At 44.8% G+C, this 22,142-nt stretch overlaps 1 protein-coding gene across 1 annotated transcript in view; it reads right to left on the reverse strand.

Moving 5' to 3' along the window:
• The window catches only part of LOC147734664 (uncharacterized), a 5,992,067-nt gene that overhangs the window by 706,537 nt on the left and 5,263,388 nt on the right, over positions 1-22,142 (reverse strand). Inside the window, exon 38 of the mRNA XM_086952471.1 lies at positions 20,928-21,041. Coding sequence (XP_086808597.1) covers positions 20,928-21,041 — 114 coding nt within the window. The remainder of the gene's footprint in view (positions 1-20,927; positions 21,042-22,142) is intronic.

Consider the following 22,142-nt stretch of genomic DNA (forward strand, 5'->3'; position numbering starts at 1 on the left):
ATCATTTGATTGCTAGGGCTTAACTTGTCCTTCCACTTCTTGAAGTGGGTCACTTTCCTCACTGCCTTCCCGTCAATCACCTTGTCATCTATATTCTCCTTCCACTTTCCGACTTGTAATGTCTGACCCACCCCCACTTTATTCTGACGAGTACATCGATAAAATATGTGCTGGACAATCTCTGTTTACTGACCAAGATGATAGTACAGTCTCTGGTGGCCCTAATCTCCTGGACGATCTAGAAAAAAGAAAAACGAAATTTGTACGCCTCGAACTTATGACCCTTATGCTGCCTGAATATTTGAGATCCAAAACGATACCCTTGGGGTTACAGGTACGAAATATTCCGGGGGTCTTCACAGACAACCCCAAATACATTACAGGGTTCAGCCATATCGGAACCACCTGCTCCAGACATTGGCTGGTCCTAGGAATTGAAACCGCAAGAGAGGAGCTTGAAAAACTAGCAGATACTATCAAAGACTTAGAAAAGCAGATTAATGAGAACGACACAATCACAGATGTTAAGAAATTACTAGAGAAAATTGAAAAGAATGTTGCTGAGTTCCACCGAATAGAACAGAATAAGAAATCTGTGAAGGTCAAGAAAGATATTAAATCTTTCACCCCAGAAAGAACATACCCTTATCTTAATAAGGATTTTTATACCAACCGTAACTTCAACCGGAACCCCCAAAACCTTAGGCCGTGGCGTCGGTTCAACCGAAGAAACACAGTGGTTGGCTTTACGGATTCCTCTGCTGACTCCTCAGATAATTCTGACTCCTGTGAAGGCCCAAGTACCTCTAACCGCAACCCCAACCAACATTTTTTAGGGAGGGGATGAGGGGAAGAACCCAAGCGGGGCAGGGTCAAACAGCAAGCGAGATGGCACAATCCCCCGGGGGAGAGAAAAACGAGGAGCAAATTCTATCAGTGGTAGCTGAAACTGCTCCTGCCGATTTAACTATTCTCATATTTAACTTGTCTGAGCATAATCTCTCATCACAAGAAATTTCCATCTTAAGTAAGGGACTCTCCTTTGTACCCACAATTTACCCCGACTTTCTAAATCTCCAATCTGAACTGATGGGGTTCTTTAGGAAAATCAGACTCCGAGCCTTTTTGCTCTCAACCCAGCCAAACCCACAACTGCCCTTACCCCGTTCCGTCCCCCGTCCACTTTCTCACCTACATCTGGTATGATACCTAAAGAGATCACCACCTTCGAGAAGGTTGTCCTAAAGGAAACCACTACTCTGGCCAAATCCCACATATTCATTCCTTATAACATATCCATTGATGAAAAGAATGCCATTTCCTCATTACGTGATAGGAATGAACTAATCATTAAGCTCGCTGATTAAGGGGGTGGGATTGTCTTACAATATGTAAGTAACTACAAAACTGAATTGTCACGTCAGGTTTCCAACACAGACCACTACTGTAGGCTTAACACCAACCCCACGAGAGAACTACAAACCCTGATTAGAAAGGTAACGACTGAGGCTTTTGAAACCGGATTCCTCAGCAAACAAGAACTAAATTTCTTAAATGTGGATCATCCCCGTATTCCGGTCATTTATACCCTCCCAAAGATTCATAAACGGTTGGAGGACCCCCCCGGCCGCCCTATAGTCTCTGGCTGTGGTTCTGTGTTGGAGCCCCTGGGACATTATGTGAACCATTTTTTGAAAGACTTTGTGCCTTGTACAGTATGCTATGTGCGTGACAGTATTTATATGATCAACTTAATCGAGAACCATTCATTCGACCCAACTACTGAAACTCTCTGTACTCTTGATGTTGAATCGTTGTACACCAACATTCCTCAAACAGAAGCCCTACTAACCATGGAAATAATTCTCAATACCCGACCACGCCCACACACTGTACCTACCCTTTTCATCATTCAATTACTTGAAATTTGCTTAACTCAGAACTTCTTCATGTTTGATGGTGAATACTATCAGCAGGTGAAGGGAACTTCGATGGGCGCAATTTTTGCCCCGACCTTGGCCATTCTTTACATGGACTGGCTTGAATGTGACATCATCTTACCAGCCACGAACCCATTCCACCATGGATTGGTACAATGTAAACGTTATATAGACGATGTCTTTATGATCTGGAAAGGCCCTGTTGAAGCCCTGCCATTATTCCAACATTGGCTTAACAATAATTGTAATGGTCTAACGTTCACCTTAACCCACAGTAAAACTAGCATTCCTTTCCTGGATCTCTGTATACCACACAGTGACGGCGTATTCTTTATATCCCTATTCCGTAAACCTACGGAGAGGAACGCTTTACTGAGTTACAGTAGCTGTCACCCGCGAGCCCTGAAAGATAGCTTACCCTATTCCCAATTTTTACGTCTGAGACGCAATTGTTTTCTCAAGACGGACTATTTTAGGGTAGCGAACGTACTGGCAGACAAACTAAGATTCAGAGGTTATCCACATCGGCTAGTCAAAAACGCTATGAAAAGGGCGTGGTACTGCCCGCGTAAATCCATCTTGGAACCAAAAGAAAAAAAGCAATCGGACCAACTAGTATGTGTCACTACTTTCTCTGCAGTATCCAATAAGATTAGCAAGAGTATCAAAAAAAACTGGCACATCCGTAATTCTGGGGACTTAAACTTTGACCCTCCCATGTTTGCTTTTAAGAGAAGCAAAAATCTCAAAGACCATGTGGTAAGGGCTGTCCTCCCCTCGCCTAAACCGGCGAACACCCTCAGAGACTTATGGGAACTTCCCACTCTTAGGGGACACTCTAAATGTGGCAACTGTGTGGTTTGTGATTTGTGTATTGAATCTAAAGAATTTACCTTTGGTGAGGTGAAAAATGTTTTGCGCACTTTTACCAATTGTAACAGCTGTAACCTGGTATATGCCATCTTGTGCCCATGCAATTTGATCTACGTGGGACAGACCAAGCAAAAGATTAAACTGAGAATTTCGCAACATCGCAGTAGGATCAGATGCAAAACTGAAAAAGCCCCTCTCGTTGAACATTTTATTGACGAAGGAAACACCGAGAATGATTTAAGATGGACTGTGATCAGCCAAATCATTCTCCCACCCAGAGGGGGAGATTTGTCTAAGCTTCTCAACAAGGAAGAACTAAAATGGATTTTAAGGACTAATAGCTTGAATTCCGGACTCAATCAGCAGGAGGATTGGACTAACATTGCATAGATTGTGCTAGTTCGGCTCTGAATAATGAATTGCTAATTCGAAAATGTGGAACTTTGAACTGTGCATGTTTAAATTGTCCTTCACTGGTTTTAGCGTCACGCTATGCTATCACACTCTCACTTTATTCACTTTCACTGTAATCCTAGGAACCCTTCACTCACCCTTCATAGCTGCCCCCATGTCCTTCTTTTATTTTTATTTTGACCATGTGACTGCCCTTCCCACCCATCATGGCCGCCCCCATGTCCTTCTTTTATTTTTATTTTGACCATGTGACTGCCCTTCCCAATCAGTGTGCATCCCCTATCGCCACTCCCATCATGTGACCGTTCCCTCCAATCACCAAGGTATAAATTTACTTCCTGGTTGCTCGCCTGTGCACCGGCCCGGGAAGCACTTGCAGTCGTCTGTTAAGGTAAGCGCATGGCTACCCACCACCCCCCTCTCCAATCCCTTGAGCCATTTTGTACCCCTTTGCTTACTAAGCCTAAATTCCCCCTTGTTTGATTCCCTCAGGCTCGTGAGGAATCAGCCCATTGTTGGCGCCTCAACCACTCCACGGGGTAAGCTATTTTCTTACGCGCTTCACCACGAACGACCTGGACTCCCATTACCTTGTTAATGTTCCCTCTCGTAATTTTAGGAGATTGATCTCCGTGGCATACCTGCCTGAAACCCAACCCTGCCAGAAACGTAATCACCGTTTAAGCTGCCCATTTAAATTGGGACTATCCGGTTCCTCCGCGGGCGAGTAATTTAGCCAGCGCCCAATTTTTGATTCCTGTTTTCAGAACTAATTGATTACTTATAGACCCTCCGGTCCCTTTGCAGATAAGGACTGCCCCCTACTCCCTGCCACCGGCTGGCACCCACTGTGTGCGCCTCGCCCAATGCGGTAAGCTTGTAGATTTCTTGGTAGGCGATCGCGACCCCTCACTTCTCACTGATAACCTATTTACTTCTTTAGTACCGAGTACGTGCCGCTCTTTCTTCGCCGAAGTAGAAGTCCCTGTGCGTTACATGCATGTTATGCATGCCTTAGGACACGCACCCATCACTACTGCAGGATCTCGCCAAAACTCTGGTGTTTAGCACACGGCCTGGGCACCAACTAGGCACACGGCAGTATGAAGGTCATTATTCTCTGTCAGGCACAATAAGAAAAAAACACGGACGTTGAATGAATGCATTAGCTTTAAAGCAAAGTTTTTAAATTCTTTTACTTCACTTCTCGTGCACAAAGCCTTGTTATAGGCCCTTATGGCAACACTGAATGTCACTTATGTTTAAATTACATATGTAAGTGTGTAGCGATAACTAAAATGTGTCCTCTCTTGGACAAACTTCCTTATTTTTCTCCCCCCTTTCCTTTAGGCTATCATGGCTAGGAATGATTAGCCTTTACTCAGTCTTGATGATGATCCCTGTAACTATGTAATGGGATCGAAACGCCGTCGACAACTTCTACACCTTATACTCTGTTGTGTATCTGTTACTATATTTCAAGTAATGGTGTAAATGTGAATTCTGTTATTGCTATATGCACAGAAAACAATAGCTTTTGCCTAAAACCCTTTCTCTACCTTCTATCCACTCCGCTAACCATGACAATTTGTAAACGTCTGGGCACAGGCTTGTGCCCATCTCCAAGAAATTGTTGAAGGTATCTCCTAATATTGTGGTTCTAAATTAAATATTAGACCTCTGCCCGGCTGGGCAAGTCAATTTACAATATAGTTTCCATTGTGTCTATATTTACCTTTTGACTATATCCCTCCCTGCATAGGACCGCTGTTGTGTTTACTCATATATTCCCCGAGGTCTGGTGCTGACTCGACTGGGTGCCCTTGTTGTTTTTTATAATTCCACCTCTTTCTTGGGTACCACCCCGATGGGGGAGATGATCAAGCCCGGCAATCGAAGGCAGAGAAGGGGCCCGGCGTCTGGCCTTCCCTGACTTCCTTGAACAGCTTCTCTCGCACGATGCCCTTGTGCGCATTCACTGACTTCAGATTTTCCGCCCAGCGAGCAATCAGGGGGCCCTCATACCCCAACCGAAAACCCTCTCGAAAACCGCAACGCAGCACTGCAGCATTCTCCGCCCGCGGATATGCCGCCAACCAGGGCTCCATCCGCTCCAGCTTAACTTGCGTACAAGCTTTTTCTCAAAGCTCCAGCTCCCCTCATGCCTCCCGCCGCATGCCACCTTGCCTCCCCCCAGATTTTGCACTTCCTTGGGAAGGCTGCTGCCCCGGGGGGCCCCTGACCCCCCAGCAGCGCACCACTAGTTGACGCCGCCCGCATTTGGAGCACTCGTGCCGGAAACGGCACACCATCCGCCCGCAAGTTCCCTTATTGAAGTCCCAGCAAGCCCCGACCGTAGCCTGACCACTAGACTCGCCCTGCTCCACCCCCCACGGGTGGGGCGGGCCACAAAGGGGGTCGACACCAGCGGCAAACCGCTGGCTGTATAGATGGTGCGGCCGAACTTGGCCCGCCCATCGTCTGCTGGTACAAGTCCGAGTCCAGCTCCCCCCACTGCGCCTCCGGGTCGGCTGCCATGCTCGCCAGAAAGTCCTTGTCATAATGTGACCACGCGAAACCGCCGTAGGTCACCTGTGCTGTGCGCACCACATCCATGTATTTGAAAAGCGCTACGGACCAGTCCGGAAAATTCTCACAATACACACTGGCGTATATGAGGAAAGACGCCGACCAATTGTCCAGCGTCAGGGGCACCTTCGGAAGTCTAGCCAATTCCTGCTCTTCTTCCTTAGACCCTTCTTTAGATGTCAACTCCCTGTGCAGTAGCTTCAGGATGTCGATGTACTCACCTTTCCATATCATCTCCTTTGTCGCTAGCGAAAGGTGCGCCCCCAGCGGCTTAGTCAGCCCCATGTACGACAGCTTACGCACCGGCATAACACAACTCTCCTTCCCCCCTCCCGTCGCGTCTTTTACGCCTGACCCGTCGCCACCTGCCGCTGCGCCGTCCGTACCCACTCCTGCATCCTGCACGTACTTTCCTTTCACTAGACACCAACCGTCTTCCCCCCAACCTGTCATCACCGAAACCTGCACGCAGCGCAGCTTGCCACTCCCCGCTCCGTTTCCCACCTTACCTGGTGTCAAGGTCGACGTCCTCGCCGGATCCCACCGCCTAACCAGTGGAGCTGAGTGGGCTGTCACTCTGGGCGCGCCATGCCTTGCCGGTACCTGTAACACACTGCCAACAAAACTACTCACCCCCCCTCCTCCCGGATCTCCCCCTCCTCCTCAGACTCCCCCTCCCCAACATCCAGGCACCCCCGGCCACCCCCTAGGGGTTCCAGCCGACTCACCCGAGCCTTTTCCTTACACACCCGCATCAAGTTAACCAAATCCACGCCCCCCCTTGCCCATCTGCCACACTCGCACCAAAAGCGTAGAAGTATGCGCATCCACAAGCATCCCCCTGCCCCCGGCGGCCGTAGTGACCCTTCATGGGGGGGGCGGCGGAGACATCTCCCGCCTCCGTCCGTCGTAGTCCCCTGCCAGGTCCCTCACTGGAGCTCAACCGCTCGTACTAGGCAAAGCCGGCCCATCCTCTTGGTGGTGCGGAGCCGCATGCTGCTCACCCGAGTGCCTTACTAACAGCTCCTGCCAAGGAAAAAATTTAGAGTCCGGCATGCCAGGGTGGAAAAACCCGCCCTCCACCCCCACACGCCCCCCCTCCATGCGCCACCACCCCCCCATCCCTGCGGCGCCCCCGTCCTCACCCCGCCGAGTGACCTCCGTGCCCTGCCGGGATCCCCCCGCCCTAATGGCCCCATCCCCTTCCCAGTCCCAGCTCACCGCCCCCCCAACTAGGTCCCGCACCCCCCCACGCCCACCCCAGCCCCCCGCCACACCCCCGTCTCCCCGACCCTTCTCCGCCACTCCCCCCTGCCACGCCACTCCCCCACCCCCCGGCCTGGCTCCTCCCCCCACCCCTCCCCCTCAGCGCCCGCCCCGGCAACGGAGACCTGCTCGGGCCCACCACGCCCCCTCCCTCCTCAGACAATGACGACCCCCAGTCCAGCTCGGTGTCCCCGCCCTCCCTCCCCCACCCCCCCACCCCCACTTCTCCGGCTCAGACTCCTCAATTAAAAGTGGTGACCCCGCCCCTCCAGCGTCCTCCCTCCCCTCCACCTGGGCCCCCCCATGCTCCTCCCGGGGGACCACTGCTTCTCTCGCAGTGCCCTGCCCCCCCCAGTGGCCCGGTCTCCTCCCCCTGCACCCAAGACCATACCCCCACCTTCCGCACCCCCCTCCACCTCCATCTCTTGACCCCCAGGGCCCGCACCCACTCCCCCTTGCCCTCCCACCCCGGATCATGAGCTTGGGACGTCCTCTCTCCCACGGTCCCCCCAGGGGCCTCTCCCCTCCCTCCCGCCCCCTCCACAAAATCGAGGGCCTTCTTAGCGCCCTTTCGCCTTTTCCCCCAAGCCCCTCCTCACGCCTTCTTCCGCGGCGCATCCTTGCCACGCTTTCCCCTGCCCCTCGCTCCCCCGCTCCCTCCCGCTACTCAGAGCCGGCCGCAGTCGAGACCACGTCGGCTCACAGGCCAGCGTGCCGCGGCGGCCTTACCTGGAGATCGGGCCGGACCAGGTCCATGCGGCCCGCCTCTCCTAGAAGCCTCAACGCCTCGGTCACCCTGGGGTCCTTCAACGACGCCATGCCGCAAGAAACCACCGCACTCTGCTCCGCCAAACGCCTACAAATGTTCCGCCAAAAGCCTACAAACGAGTACTGGCACTAGCTTCCCACGCCCGCCGCGACAAACACCTCAGGCCCACCCGTACAAAACTCGAGACCTCGCTGCACCCATCTGCTGTGTCACTGTACCACAAACGGTGGGCAGTGACACAAAATGTCTGGTTAAATGCGGACCAGCCCAAAAAGAGCCCAATAAGGAGCCCAATCAGCCCACCCAGCCCAACCAGCCCAACCAGCCCAACCGCGTGATGCCAACAGTGCTCCCCTAACCCCCCTCTACTGCCCCAAACTTCCCCAGGGGGGCAAGCCTCCCGCTGGTCGGCTGCCCCCCCAAATCCCCATTATGATTCTTGCCCGTTTTGACGCCGATGTGCCAGTGTGCTCCTAACGTGGGGAGGATGATGTTTTCGGAGGAATTCGGCGGTGCTCCTACGCTACGTGGGTATCTTGGTCTGCGGTTTGGTCATGCCCCCACTCCATGATTAATGGGTTTTGGGGTGCTTCTATTTTTACCCTAGGGGTCAGATCTACACACTCCACTAGTTGCGATCTAGTGAGGTACTGGAAGGTGACCTCTGTTGGGCATGTTTTAGTGATTTTGAGGAGTGAGGGTGGTTATTTGTTATTTGGATTGACTCTATTAAGCCATTTTAGCGATTTGGGGGAGTGAGTGCGGTTATTAGTTACCTGATCAATGTTAGACAATACGCAGTTGAGGCCACCTTCCCTCAATCCTAACGGGATGCTTATATTTGTGCAAAATATGTTTGCGGGTTGGTCTAACGGGCATATAGACAGATAGCATCATGTTTTAGCAGGTGTTCCAAGGACGTCACTGGTTCTCCACAAATATGTCTTGCCTGGTGCATGCATGAGCGCGCAGTGCTGTGAGTTGCATTTTTCAGTCCACATAGGTGCCGGAATATGTTATGAGGGGTGTGTTGTAGTTTAATGATGCTGTTGTTTGCAACATGCCCTGGGATCATAAGTTTGTGCATCTCTCTGTCCCCAGCACATGATGTGCTGTGGTGTGGCCCTCTCTCATAACTTTCAGGTACCAGGCTTTGGCTGATGTTGAACCCGCCTTGGTATCTGGAACCTTCTTTCTGGGCTAACTTTGGGTGATTTTCTTTAGTTTTGGGAGTTTCCATGAATCTTGCATAGTCTATTGCTTTTCTTGTTATGGGTGTGACCCGATTAGGGTCACCAGTGTCCATCTCAACCTCCTCTAGCCTTCGATAGGTCTCAAAGGAGGGTTTGCTACGTCTTTGTGTGTTTTAGGCACACCATAAATGATAGGGATCCGAGTGTGGCAGGGGGTGAGAAACTCAGCTTCTTTCTCGCAAATATCGCCTCTTTCAGCGGCAGCTTCAACAATCCTAAGGATTCTAAATTTAGGTTTAGATTCTGGGTTTCACAGAATTCTTTTGTAGTGACTAGGAGTATTAAGGAGGTCATGCATCTTTTCCACGTAGATCTCAGTATCAAATAAAACAATACAGCCCCCTTCCTCACACAGTTTGATGGTAAGAGTTTTGTTGTTTTTCAATTTGTGTAGGGCCATATTTTCCTCCTTGGTGGTGTTAAATGGAGGTTTAGGAACATATCTGATAGCTTTTTGTACTCGGGTTATAACCAATTTTTCAAAAATGTCCACCTCATTTCCTACCATGTCCATTCCAGGAGTAAAGCCAGAAAGGGGTTTTAAACCAGAGAGGTTGTTATTGGCGCTGGTGTCTTGGTTATCCTGAAAGAACTTTTTGAGCCTCATTCTGCGGAAGAAGGCATGGAGATCCCTCATTAGTTTGAATTTATTCAGGGTAGTAGATGGAATGAAAGAAAGTCCTTTGGATAAAAGCGTCTCTGAAGTGGGGTCCATAATGCAGGACGAAAGATTAAATACAGGAATTGGCTCTATTTTCGCCAATATTGTTTATTCCATGTTTGGATGTATTTTTGTGGCTGCTCCTGACCCACATAAAAGTCCCTTTGATGTTGATTCCGGAATTTGGGGCAATATTTGCCCCGACGATTGCCTAAAACACGGTTATTTCCTTAAGGTCTCCAAAAGTCCTTTCAAGGTTGGTAGTTGCGACTCGAGGGCCCCTCACCCTCAGAGTCAGGCGTATCAGAGAAAGTGGTAACCCTTCTGGGCACCCAGTGGTGAATATCAGGGCCCCCTTGATTACTGTAATTTGGAGAATAGAAGTTCTCAGTGAGGTAAGGCTATGTTTTCTCCTGAGAGAAAAGGAATATGTCCTTCCTTAATTTCTCTGTTTTTCTTTTTAGCAGGTAGTCGCTAAATGAGTCTAGTTCCAATGTGATTGCCTCAAGTTTTCTTTTTCCCTCTTCTAGGCTATTTGTTTAAGTTTTTCTTCTAGTTCCTGGATTTCTTTATTAAAAAGATCGACAACCTCCCTGGCTGTCTCAATAATGAGCATCATCCAGTCCCTGGAACAACTATTGGAAATAAGTGCCCATTTATCCAGGAACTGACTGATTTCAATGAATAAGCCAGGGATATTTCTCCTTCTCAGTCCTATCGGGATGGTACCAGCTTTAAGATATTCAAGCATGAAATTAGCATGCGATTGGGTACATTTTGATTTCTTTTTTAGATTGAACAATTTCTTCCATTCATCGTTGAGTCCCTTGAATAGGACAAATAATCCATCATTACCTGGAACTTGGCCTAGTAATCGGGCGAAATCTTCGTCAGAAAAGCCAAACGTTTTTAATGCTTTCCATCTTTGGAACAAAAGTTTATTCTCTAGCACAGGAGAGACAACGAAGAAAGATAATACAAAACAAAAATAATTAACTAAACAGGGGGAACACGATGGTAGGAAAAAGATAATAGAAAAAAAGCATGTTACCAATCCCAATGCAACTGACCACCGGTCCATAGCAAAGTATTAATTTAGGAAAACAAAGAATCCCCCACAGCACAAGGCCGTGACAGAAATAATACTCAAACAAAGGGGGCCCTTGGAATAGGATATAGGTAGAGACACAGGGGAAAGAAGATAAAGCACTACTACAAGCAAAGTAGCTACCTGTATGGATCAATTGGGCGCTAACAAGCCGCCAATAGATATACTCCCAGGGAACTAGCCTATCTACAGAGACATGCAATGCAAAGGATCATAAGTTCAAAAACATATCAAATGTAATTAATGATCAAATAGTAAATTTCTATACATAAATAATCATGAGGTTCAATAAATAACGGTACAAAAGGGGGTGGTGATGAACGGAGCATCTGAATCAATCAAACACTCACACCCAGTCAAAAGATCTGGGTTTAATCCATCACCGTTCTTTAGCCCACTCTGCCGCCCCAGTTCAGACATGGCAATATGCAAATCAGTCTGACCCTGTGCCTCATGGGAACAGTCCAGCCCGAACTGCCAAGCCATGTCTTCCCTGGACCGGAAACAAGCTTCCGAGGACCGGTTTCTGGCATTCCAGCCGTCTTCAGCCCGGCTTGCTTGAATCCAGTGGCAAAGTGAGCAAGGGACTCACGTCTGAGCATACCCTGCCACAACTATGGCGGCCAAAAGCGGTACAAAAGGGGGTGGTGATGAACGGAGCATCTGAATCAATCAAACACTCACACCCAGTCAAAAGATCAATAAATAACACCCCAACATCCCATTCATTCAAACACTCATACCCACAGACTCATAAACCTTCATTCTCATAAGTCCTGAAGCTCAGGGGTTCATTTATACTAGCAGCAAAAAAGGCAATATTTCATATAGGGGACCATATTTGTCGTAGAAAATAGTTATATACATCAAAATGTTTTTGTGAATATAAGTCTTGGTTTTCTTATAACGGGTATCATCTAATTTGTGTGCAGAATTGAAAGATAGAGGTAGGGAGATAAGAATAGCAAAATATCATATGGTCCACATGAGATAGTAAATGTAATGCCGACACGCGTTTCAGTGAACGACCAGAATGCAATATTTAGATCATCATATAATGTATAATGTGTAATTTTGATAAAGAAATTTGTATGTTTATATTAAGTTCATCCCACATTCCCCTCCTTATGGATACTACTGCCCTGAGGAAGATGAGACCTCCATTCTGATTGTTCACCGAATCGCGCGTCGGTACTACATTAACTATCTCATGAGGACCATATGATATTTTGCTGTTCTTATCTGCATACCTCTATCTTTCAATCCTGCGCACCAATTGGATGATACCCGGTATAAGGAAACCAAGATTTGTATTCACAAAAACATTTTGATGTATATAACTATTTTCTACCACAAATAAGGTCCCCTGTATCAAATATTGCCTTTTTCGCTGCTAGTTTGAATGGACCCCTGAGCTTCAGGACGTATGAGAATGTGAGTTTATGAGTCTGTGGGTATAAGTGTGTGATCGAATGGGATGTTATTTATTGAACATCATGATTATTTATGTATAAAAATGTACTATTAGATCATTAATAAAATTTGATATGTGTTTGAACTTATGATTCTTTACCAAGTATGGGCGGAAAATCCGTTACGCTGACGGATTTTGCGGATTTTCGGTAAATTCGCAATCCGCGAGATTTGCGAATTTCCCGCAAAATTCGCAAATTCGCACGCAGCGGATTTTTTTTTCTTGGTGATACAATTTTGCGGCGCGCGGCGTTTATCATCGTTTGCCGAGTTGTTTTTCTCGATATTTTGTGAGTGCTGCGCCATTTTGGATCTTGCTGCGGGATCCCGCGGGAATTTGGCAAGCGCGATTACGTAATCGCGGCTTGCCAACTTTTGCAGCGAGCGTTTGTCAACGCGAGTACGCCGAGATCACGTCTCGCGGTACTTCGCAATTGCGAGATTTGAGATGCGGCGAGCAGCAATAATCTCGCACACGCGAAAATATAAAATTTGCAATTCTGCACAAGAAATCCACCAGCAAGCAGCATAAACCTTCTTGAAATGATGATTTTTATCTGAATAACTCCTTAGGTTGATATTTGCCTGCACTTTTTTAGCGAGGAGTCCATTTTGGGGAGGGGGGAGGGGGGTGGGAGGAAGGAAGTGCCCCACAGTCTTCAACTTCCTGTTCCTGTCCAGCAGGCTCCTCCCAGTGCTTTGTCCATCTCCTGGTCACTTTTCATTTGGATCTGGAGCTGGAAGGATTACTTTTTGTGGATGCTGCTGGATATTTGGATTTGAGGCCTTTTTGACTTTCTTTGGATCACTGTTGGATTAGAAATTTTACAAGTAAGTTTGTTTGGGGCATTACAGTTGCTGCAACTACAATTTTGGAATTTTCGATTTTTGGGCTGTTTTGGGGCCTTTTGCCCAGGGGTACTCAGTGGTGGGTGGACTGAGTCTTTCTGTGGGGTGTCTTGAACTTAAACATCATGGAGGGCATGGATGGATTGGGATTGTGCTGATTTTTCAGTGATTTTCGTTTTTTGGGGCTGTACTTGTGGCCTTTTCACCAGGGGTATTTGAGTCTAGCATGGGCCTAGTCTTTCTGTGGGGTGTCTTGAACTTAAACATCATGGAGGGCATGGATGGAATGGGATTGTGCTGATTTTTCAGTTATTTTCGTTTTTTGGGGCTGTACTTGTGGCCTTTTTGAAGACAGCATATGTGCAGGACTGTATGGGTGGATGAGTGTGTATATGTGTGTGTTAGTGAGTGAATGACTGTCTCACTAGTGTCTTTATCAGTAACTACATATGTTTTAATCTAGTATATGTGAGTATTGATGTATATAAGTGAGTATATGTGAGAACGAGAGATTGTCAGAGTACCTGTTTAAATAAGTATGTGTTTCTATAAGTGATTGTTTAAGAGAGTAAGTATGTGTAAATTTCCATAGAAGTAAGGTGGTAGTGTGTGTATAGTTGTATATGCAAATAAATGGATGTTCAATAGTTTATTTGCATGTGTGAATAACTTTTGGATGACTGTCGGTGTGTAACAGGGTGTATAGGTGTATCACTGCATATGATGAGTGCGTATATGTATGAGTGACTATATAAAACTGTTGGTGAATGAGTGGATGTGTATATAGATGGTGGAATTACTGATTTGGTTGTTGTAACTGGTATGGGTATCTCCATTTTATTGAAAATGTTAGTTTCTATTTTTGAATATGTGTTTCAAGGGTTACATTACACTGAAAGGAGGTCTGTCAGTGTGTCACAAGGATGGTGTCATGAGTGATGTCACTGACCATGTCATGAGTTATGTAATATGTGACGTCATCAGCAGTGCATTGCAGGCGCGCAAGTTATAGTGAGTCCAACTAACTATAACATGGGAATTTCAATGGTTTTATGTCAGTAAAATTTCCAGCTAACTATAACTGGTGTGAAACCTATGGTTTTTTCAGTGAATTTAATAGGTTTTTTAAATGCTAATTCCTAACGATAACTGGTGTGAAATCTATGGATTTTTCAGTGAATTTCAAAGGTTTTTTAAATGCTAATTCCTAACTATAACTGGTCTGAAACCTATGGTTTTTTCAGTGAATTTCATAGGTTTTTTAAATGCTAATTCCTAACTATATATAAGGCCCCAAACCTATGTTTTTTTCAGTGAATTTCAAAGTTTTTTAAATAGCAAATGTCTATAGCTATGAAATGTAATATTTTAGAAAATGAATCCTATATTATATTTCTATTTAAAAAAATGTTTTAAATGTATATTGTTTGGTTTTTTTTTTTTTGCCCTGGAGCGCTCCCGGTGAGCGCCCCGGAAAGCGCAGTCTTTTGAAGCGCCCCGGTGCGCGAACTGGGAAGCGTCCCGTTACCGCCAGTGTCGCGAAGGAAACATGATCGTGACGTTTTGCGTAGCCGCGTCCGCGTGATACGCACAGCTTAAGCACACCCGGAAGCACTCGAGCGAATACGATCGCGCAACGTAAGCATCTGACGCCGCTTACGCGACACGCCCCGGGGCGCGTAGCGTAAGCGCGTCGGGTCATGTGACCTGAAAATAACACTTTTTATTGGTTTATAACAGTTTTGGTTTCATAATGATGAAACCCCTGGTCTTGTGACCTGAAAATAACACTTTTCATTGGTTCAGACAGTTTTCTTTTCCAAATGATGAAAGACCCCACCTTTTATCCTCATTCTAACTTTCTGCTTTGAGAGAGGTAGACCTGCAGTTATTTCAGTAGAAAATGGCTACATTAGCTGCAGCTGCTGGATCTTCTGGACCACCACCACCACCACCACAAGGACCACCACAACTTCACAGTGGTGGAGATCAAGAAGAGGAGGAGGATGAAGAGGAGGAGGAGAGGAGATTCGTCCGAGAAGACAATATTACCTACAAACCTAAAGAGCACATCATCTGGCAATTTTTTTCAATCCCCAACGACAAAAAAAAAGTAAATGTGCCTAAGGCAACCTGCTTAATATGTCATCAAGAGCTGTCAAGGGGGAATCCCAACAAAAAATACTCCTTCGGCAACCACACGATGATCAGACATATGCTACGAAAGCATCCAAATAACTATGCTAGGGCAGAGGTCAGGGAACTGGCCAGAAACCCTGTCAAATCTTCTGCCAGCACCTCCCAAACTAATGTTTCCACCTCATCGGGACCGGAAGTTAGGGAGATGTGCTCCACTATACAAACAACCTTTTCCAATTTTAAAATGGTTTGTATTTTTTGTGGACAAACAATATGCTATGGAGAGCAATGCATCACACTTATTAACCGTGCTTGGGATAACCACAAGTGCCCAAGGAAACATTAATTTTTTCCGCTTTTTTTTGCTCCTGTTGAGCCCTTTAGAATTCCCTGTTTTTTGTTTCGCCCCTTAAAAAATACAAAAAAAAAAAAAATGTTCAAAAAAGTCAAAAAAAGTTAAAAATGTTCAAAAAACAATAAAACAAATATAAAACAATTAAAAGAAAAAAACAGTTATTTTTAGAACTACCACCAATTTATAAAAAATGCTACATTTTTTTAAAACTATCATTCTTTTTTTCCCATGGTACGCTCCCCGGTCTGCTCCCCGGTGCGCGTACCGGGCACTCCCACCGCGGGGCCCTTTTATGACCCCCACATCAAACCTAGGGAGTCAGGGGGGGATCTACTCTGCCCCCTTATGGTCATTTCCCCCTTTGTTTTTCCCACCTCTTGTGTCTCGATTCTACCGAGACACAAGATGGCGGCCGTTCCGGACTGTTTCGAATGTTTACAGATACCCGAGAGCCAATCAGCTTTCCGTGCGCACCTCGCGTGGCGCGCCCAGAGCGCTCCCCGGTGTGCGTACCGGGGCGCTGCCAAAGATATATATATTTTTTTTAACCTAAATTACTCAAAAACCACTGGAGCACATATCTTGAGACATAGCAAAGGCACATCGGGCTACCAGTCCCTACAATTTTGCCAAGTTTGGTGGAAATCCATTCAGCCGTTCGGGCTAAAAGTGAGTTTGACCGCCCTATGGAAATTAACATGGGGAAAACACATTTTGGGACCCCCCTTTTATCTCAGCCCCTGCTTGACGAATTCCCCCGAAACTTTCAGGGAAGGACCGGAGCTCCGCGAGGCAAATTTGAGGAAATTATCAGGCAGATTCGTCAACCGGCGCCAAAGTTATTTACAATAGAATTTTGAGAATTTGCATTGAAAAAAATCCTAACTATAACTACCTACTGGCGACCGCCAGTAGGTAATATATATATAAATAAATATATATATATATATATATATATATATATATATATATATATATATATATAGGTTGCGCGCTCTCTAAACCGTAACCAGTGATCAAGGCTACTGTGTAGTCGAAACGTGTTTGGCAGCGGCGAAATAAAGAATTCTTGAAATCTCACACGGCGTGGTCGTTTAAATGATGGAGTAGCGAGACTCGATCCAAGGAGTCTTATGGTGACGACGCAACTCTCGGTATGGTGGAGGCAGTGAATGCTTGGATAATCGCAGTATATATATATATATATATATATATATATATATATATATATATATATATATATATATATATATATATATATATATATATATATATATATATATATATATATATAACACAATCCTCTGTTGTCTGGGGCACCCAACCCATGCAGGGCAGCTTCGGCTGATGAGGAAAGACACCCTGTTAATTAAATGCAGAAAGAAAAGATTGCTGAGGCCAGTTAATTGAAAACGTCATCATTTGTTTAATGATGTGGCTGCAGGTACACTCTCATAACGCGTTTCGGTGATTGCCTTAATCATAGGTAAAAGAGGTGAGTGGACACAGGTGCTTTTTATACCAATGTCCTCACATGATCATTTCTGTGCATTCAAGTCCCATACTGCAACAGTATTTTCTTCCAGAGGCTCGCTGTTGCAGTGTCCTTTTAATCTTTGCTCGATAGCGTTATTTTCGTCACAACAGTGCCATTCATTCAGCCTCATGTTGCTACAGTGCATTGATTATAACATGTCATGTGCAAGTATATACAGTCCATAGTGGTAAACAGGGCCTTGTGGTAAACCTCATTGTTTTTGGTCGCGCTACCACATTACTATTATTGTCTTGGGAACATGAAAGGTTCCGAAATTGCCAGAAAGAGGTAAGAGCCTCTCCCTTCTCCCTTTCTCACTCTGAAATATGCACTCTCAGGCTCATCCCTCTTGCAGCATACAGAGGTGGGCGGGTCATGCCCCCCTATTTTAAACAACACACAATCATCTGTCGTCAGGAGGCCCCCAACCCTGCAGGGGGGCCTCAGCTGATGGAGCCAGACATCCCGTTAATCAAATGCAGAAAGAAAAGATTGTTGAGGCCAATTCGTGGAAAACGTCATTGTTCGTTTAATGATGTGGCTGCAGGTACACTCTTGTGACGCGTTTCGGCGACTGCCTTAATCATAGGAAAAAGAGCTGAGTGGACACAGGTGCTTTTTATACCAATGTCATCAAGTGATCATTTCAGTGCATACAAGTCCGATAATGCAACAGTATTTTTTTCTTTCTCGAATTGCGTCAGGAGAGTGTACCTGCAGCCACGATGAAGTTTTCAGTGAATTGGTCTCAGCAATCTTTTCTTTCTGCATTTGATTAATGGGATGTCTGTCCCCGTCAGCTGAGGCCGCCCTGCAGGGTGAATAGCAAGGGTAAATATAAGGTGGGTATGGGTTGTGTGGGAGATATATATATATATATATATATATATATATATATATATATATATATATATATATATATATATATATATATATATATATATATATATATATATATATATATATATATATATATATATATATATGTGTTTGTGTGTGTATACACACACATACACACACACTCCTTCACAACCCATACCCACCCTATAATTACCCTTGCAATTCAAAAACCTAAACTGAACCTAAACCCTAAAACTACCCTTGCTACACAAAAATCTATACCCAACCTAAACCTTAAAATTCCTCTTGCCAACCAAAAATCCAAATTTACCCTACACCCTAAAATTACTCTTGCCGCCCAAAAACCCAGTCCTGCCTAAACTCTAAAAATGCCCTTGCCACCCAAAAACCCATTGCCATCCTAAAACCTAAACAAAAAAAACAAAAAACATCTCCTTATGTGTGTGTATTATATATACTTAAAAAACACTTACTATTTACCTACAATATACTCACATTTACTTGTAAATACATATGCCTTTACCATGACATTTGTTGTAAAGGCATGCGAGGTAAAGACATATGCGTTCTAAAATCTTGCATGGTAAAGGTTATGCAAATAAAGGTACCCTCGCTATAGCAGTTATATTGTAAAGGTAATGAGTGGTAACAGTAGAGTTTTAAATGCTGTTTTCCCCATCGGCTGCATCACATCCACAGCATCCTTTCAGTATCTTCAGCATCCTTCATCTCTTACATCAGGAATACCTCCATAGGAAAACCCTCCAAAGGATAAAAGTGCCTGGAACTGTCTGGGGACTGCTTTACCTGATGAGGTAACTGTTTCTGAGGACCTTGATTGTCTCCCTGATTGGCTATTCACCAGAATTGGTCCCTTAAAGTGACTCCAAGTGGCTGCATTACAGCTTTCCCAAATATTTCATTGAAAATGTTTCTAAGTGTTAAATTCATTGAATTTGGCAGTGCTTGTTCACAGTTGAGTGAAGATACCTTGTAAAATATGTATCTATGGAACCCTCCAGTGGATCTTCTTCATTATGGTTTCTAAAAATACATTACAGCCTATTTTTAAAAATTGGTGTCAGACATCTTTGGTGCCTTGTCTATATCTTCTTCATTTTTTTGGTGCTGTTTAAATACTTTACACTTGTTCCTTTGTGTAAGCCTTGCTGCTCAGAGCCACAGCTACTCAGGGTTGAGCAGAAAGTGTAACAAACGAAATCTAAGGGCCTAATTTAGTTGGCAAGTGTTTTACACAGTGAGGTCTCACAACCACACCATATCATATACCCCATTTCCTCACAATCATCATTCCTAGTCCAGGAACGTCAATTCACCGAAATGCTATGGACAGCAGCAGTGACATCACACACCCTTTGATCTTCATTTTTACTCACACACATTCTGACACACGCACTCACACTTACATTCTCTCACGAAAACATGCACTCACTCGCAAGAACACACACCAACCATATATTTAAAAGCATTTTTTTCCTTACTTCAGCTGCCAAGGAAGGTTATATTCCAGCTAATTGTGATTCATTTTTTTTCACTAATAGTGAAAAATGAAACATTATGCACTATTAGTGTGATAAAAAAATTAGACAAAGCAAAGACAGTTGAGCCCCAACCAACGTCCATAAGGATGGGCCGCCACTGTGTTTCTGCCACTGATCTTGCCACCTTTGAGGTCAGGGGCTGGAAAGTCAGTGCTGGGGACGCAAGGGCAAGCCGCAGATCGCAGCTGCGACCCCGGTGACCCCTAAATGACGTCCATGGCCTTAGTCCCAAAAAAAATATACAGGAACTGGGTCTTCTCATATAATCTATTTAAAGGAAGAAGTCCATCAGCAAAGAGAACAAAATGAAATACATTTCGAGTTAACCCCACTCGTGTTTATTTTGGTCTTTTGTTTTTCCGCCTCGAAATTATGATTGCTACCTATTTAAATAACAATTGCAATTATCAAGCATCAATGCAGTACAATACCCAATTGAAATCAGAAAAATAATAATTTCCTATATACTTTCCAACATGTAAAAGAAATAGCGGCCTACAACTTTCCCTAAGATTTACCCATGCAAATATCAACGAGATTCAAGAGCAGGCCTGTGGCCTTACAAATACTGTTCAATAAATGCTTCACAGACCACAGCTCTGTCTTAAAACATCAATCGACGGCGGACCTTACTTGTGGATCCAGTGCAATTTAACAAAACTTTAATCTATGGGGCATATTACCAAGCATAAGCGATAATTATCGCTATGCTTGGTTAGCGGCAATAATTTTATCGCCGTGCTTTGGCTATTTTTATCGCTTAGGAGCCTTGCTATTATCAAGGTTTATCTCCTAAGCGATAAAAATCGGCCGAAATGCATGAATATCGCTGAAAAGTCAGCGATATTAATGCATTACCGAGCTAATGCTCTTAGCCTTGTTATCCACCTACCATTGGATAACATGGCTAAGAACTGCTCAGGGCAGGCGTTAGCTTTTGGAGATATTCGCGCTTAGCGCGAATATTTCCAAAAGTTGGTAATCGGAGATAGCGATGTTAGCGACTGTTTTCAGTCGCTAACATCTTGGCACGCCCACTTTGCATGTCATTAGCGATAATTATCGCTGACATGCAAAGTGGGCCCCTAAATGTCAGCTATCACCTACAAGCTGTCGCTAACTGGTGTTAGCGACAGCTTGGTAATAGGGCGATGAAATTATCGCCGCATTAGCGGGAAAAAGTCCCGCTAATGCGGCGATAATGGCCCTTACTAATATGCCCCTAAGGTTTTCTCAATCAGATTGACCACATTCCGAAATGAAGATCCGTCTCCTTACCTTTTCTTTCTGCTTGTTAATATTTTCATCAATGGAAATGCTGACCTCTTTTGGGTGTGAACTGCCTTCTTCCATGGCAAGTGAAACATGGTCAAAGCGTTGAGCAGATTTAGGCTATAAGAGAACACAAATAATATATTGTTTTAAAGCTGTGATATTACATCTCAGAGGGAGAGTTAAAGCCACAATCCACAATCCTGGAACTATCCCTAGACCTGATATGAGTCCATGGAAACCGAAACATGTACTTCTTTACTGTCTTTGTGACTATTATGAAAATAACACAACATAATCACCTAATACAGCTGGTCCATCAAAACCATTAAATTAAGAGCCACCACTAATCCTCAATTTAAAATCATTATTTCAATGACATTGACTCCTAAAATATATACATAAATCCATTGGGGCATATTTACAATAATTGGTGCTTCCCTGCATATCAGCAGGGATGTGCCAGTTATTGTGCGCCGCAGCTCAGCCATCATGAATGCGCTGCATTTACAATGCTGAAACTAAAACTGGGTTAGGACTCAGAGCAGTAAGGCCAAGCCTCATGTCATATTACAACAAAATAACCGCCAGTACTGCTACGCTATTCTCAAATTCTTTTTATGGGGGAACCTATTGATGTGAAACAATAAGTACCATGGATTTCTTTTTCAATCTGAAGTAAATCTATTTCTTTTATTTAATTTTTCATATCAAAATTTTTTCATTTTCATAAATTTAACACATATTTGACATTTGCACCTTAATATACCTAGAAAACAAATTAAAGGAATTGCGTTCACTCTCTCTTTCTCACATTCTGTTACATACATCCATCCATACAGTCAACAACCTGTCTCAAGAAAAACTGATGATTTTACAAAAAATACTATATACATTTGACATCTATTTGTGACAACACAGCCATGGACAATTTTTTACAAGTCAATATAAATTTTAACATTATGAGCATGTTCCTATGGCCAAAAGAATGGTCTTCGCGTTTCGAACTCCCTCAATTGAGGGGAGTTCTCTTCAGGACCACGTAGCTGAAAGAAAAATGACAAAAATGTCAACTAGGGGATGCCCTGTATGGGTCCCTCGCTACCTAAGCTTGTGCTATGTTTCCCCCTTGCAGAATCTGGGTCATGTTCTCTCTGTCTCGGGTGGGTGGGGGTGGAAATGGGGTAATCGACTAGTCGCGGGGGGAGGCGGGAGAGGTTT

Source organism: Lissotriton vulgaris, chromosome 1_2, assembly GCF_964263255.1.
Source record: "Lissotriton vulgaris chromosome 1_2, aLisVul1.2, whole genome shotgun sequence".
NCBI classification, from domain to species: Eukaryota; Metazoa; Chordata; class Amphibia; order Caudata; family Salamandridae; genus Lissotriton; species Lissotriton vulgaris.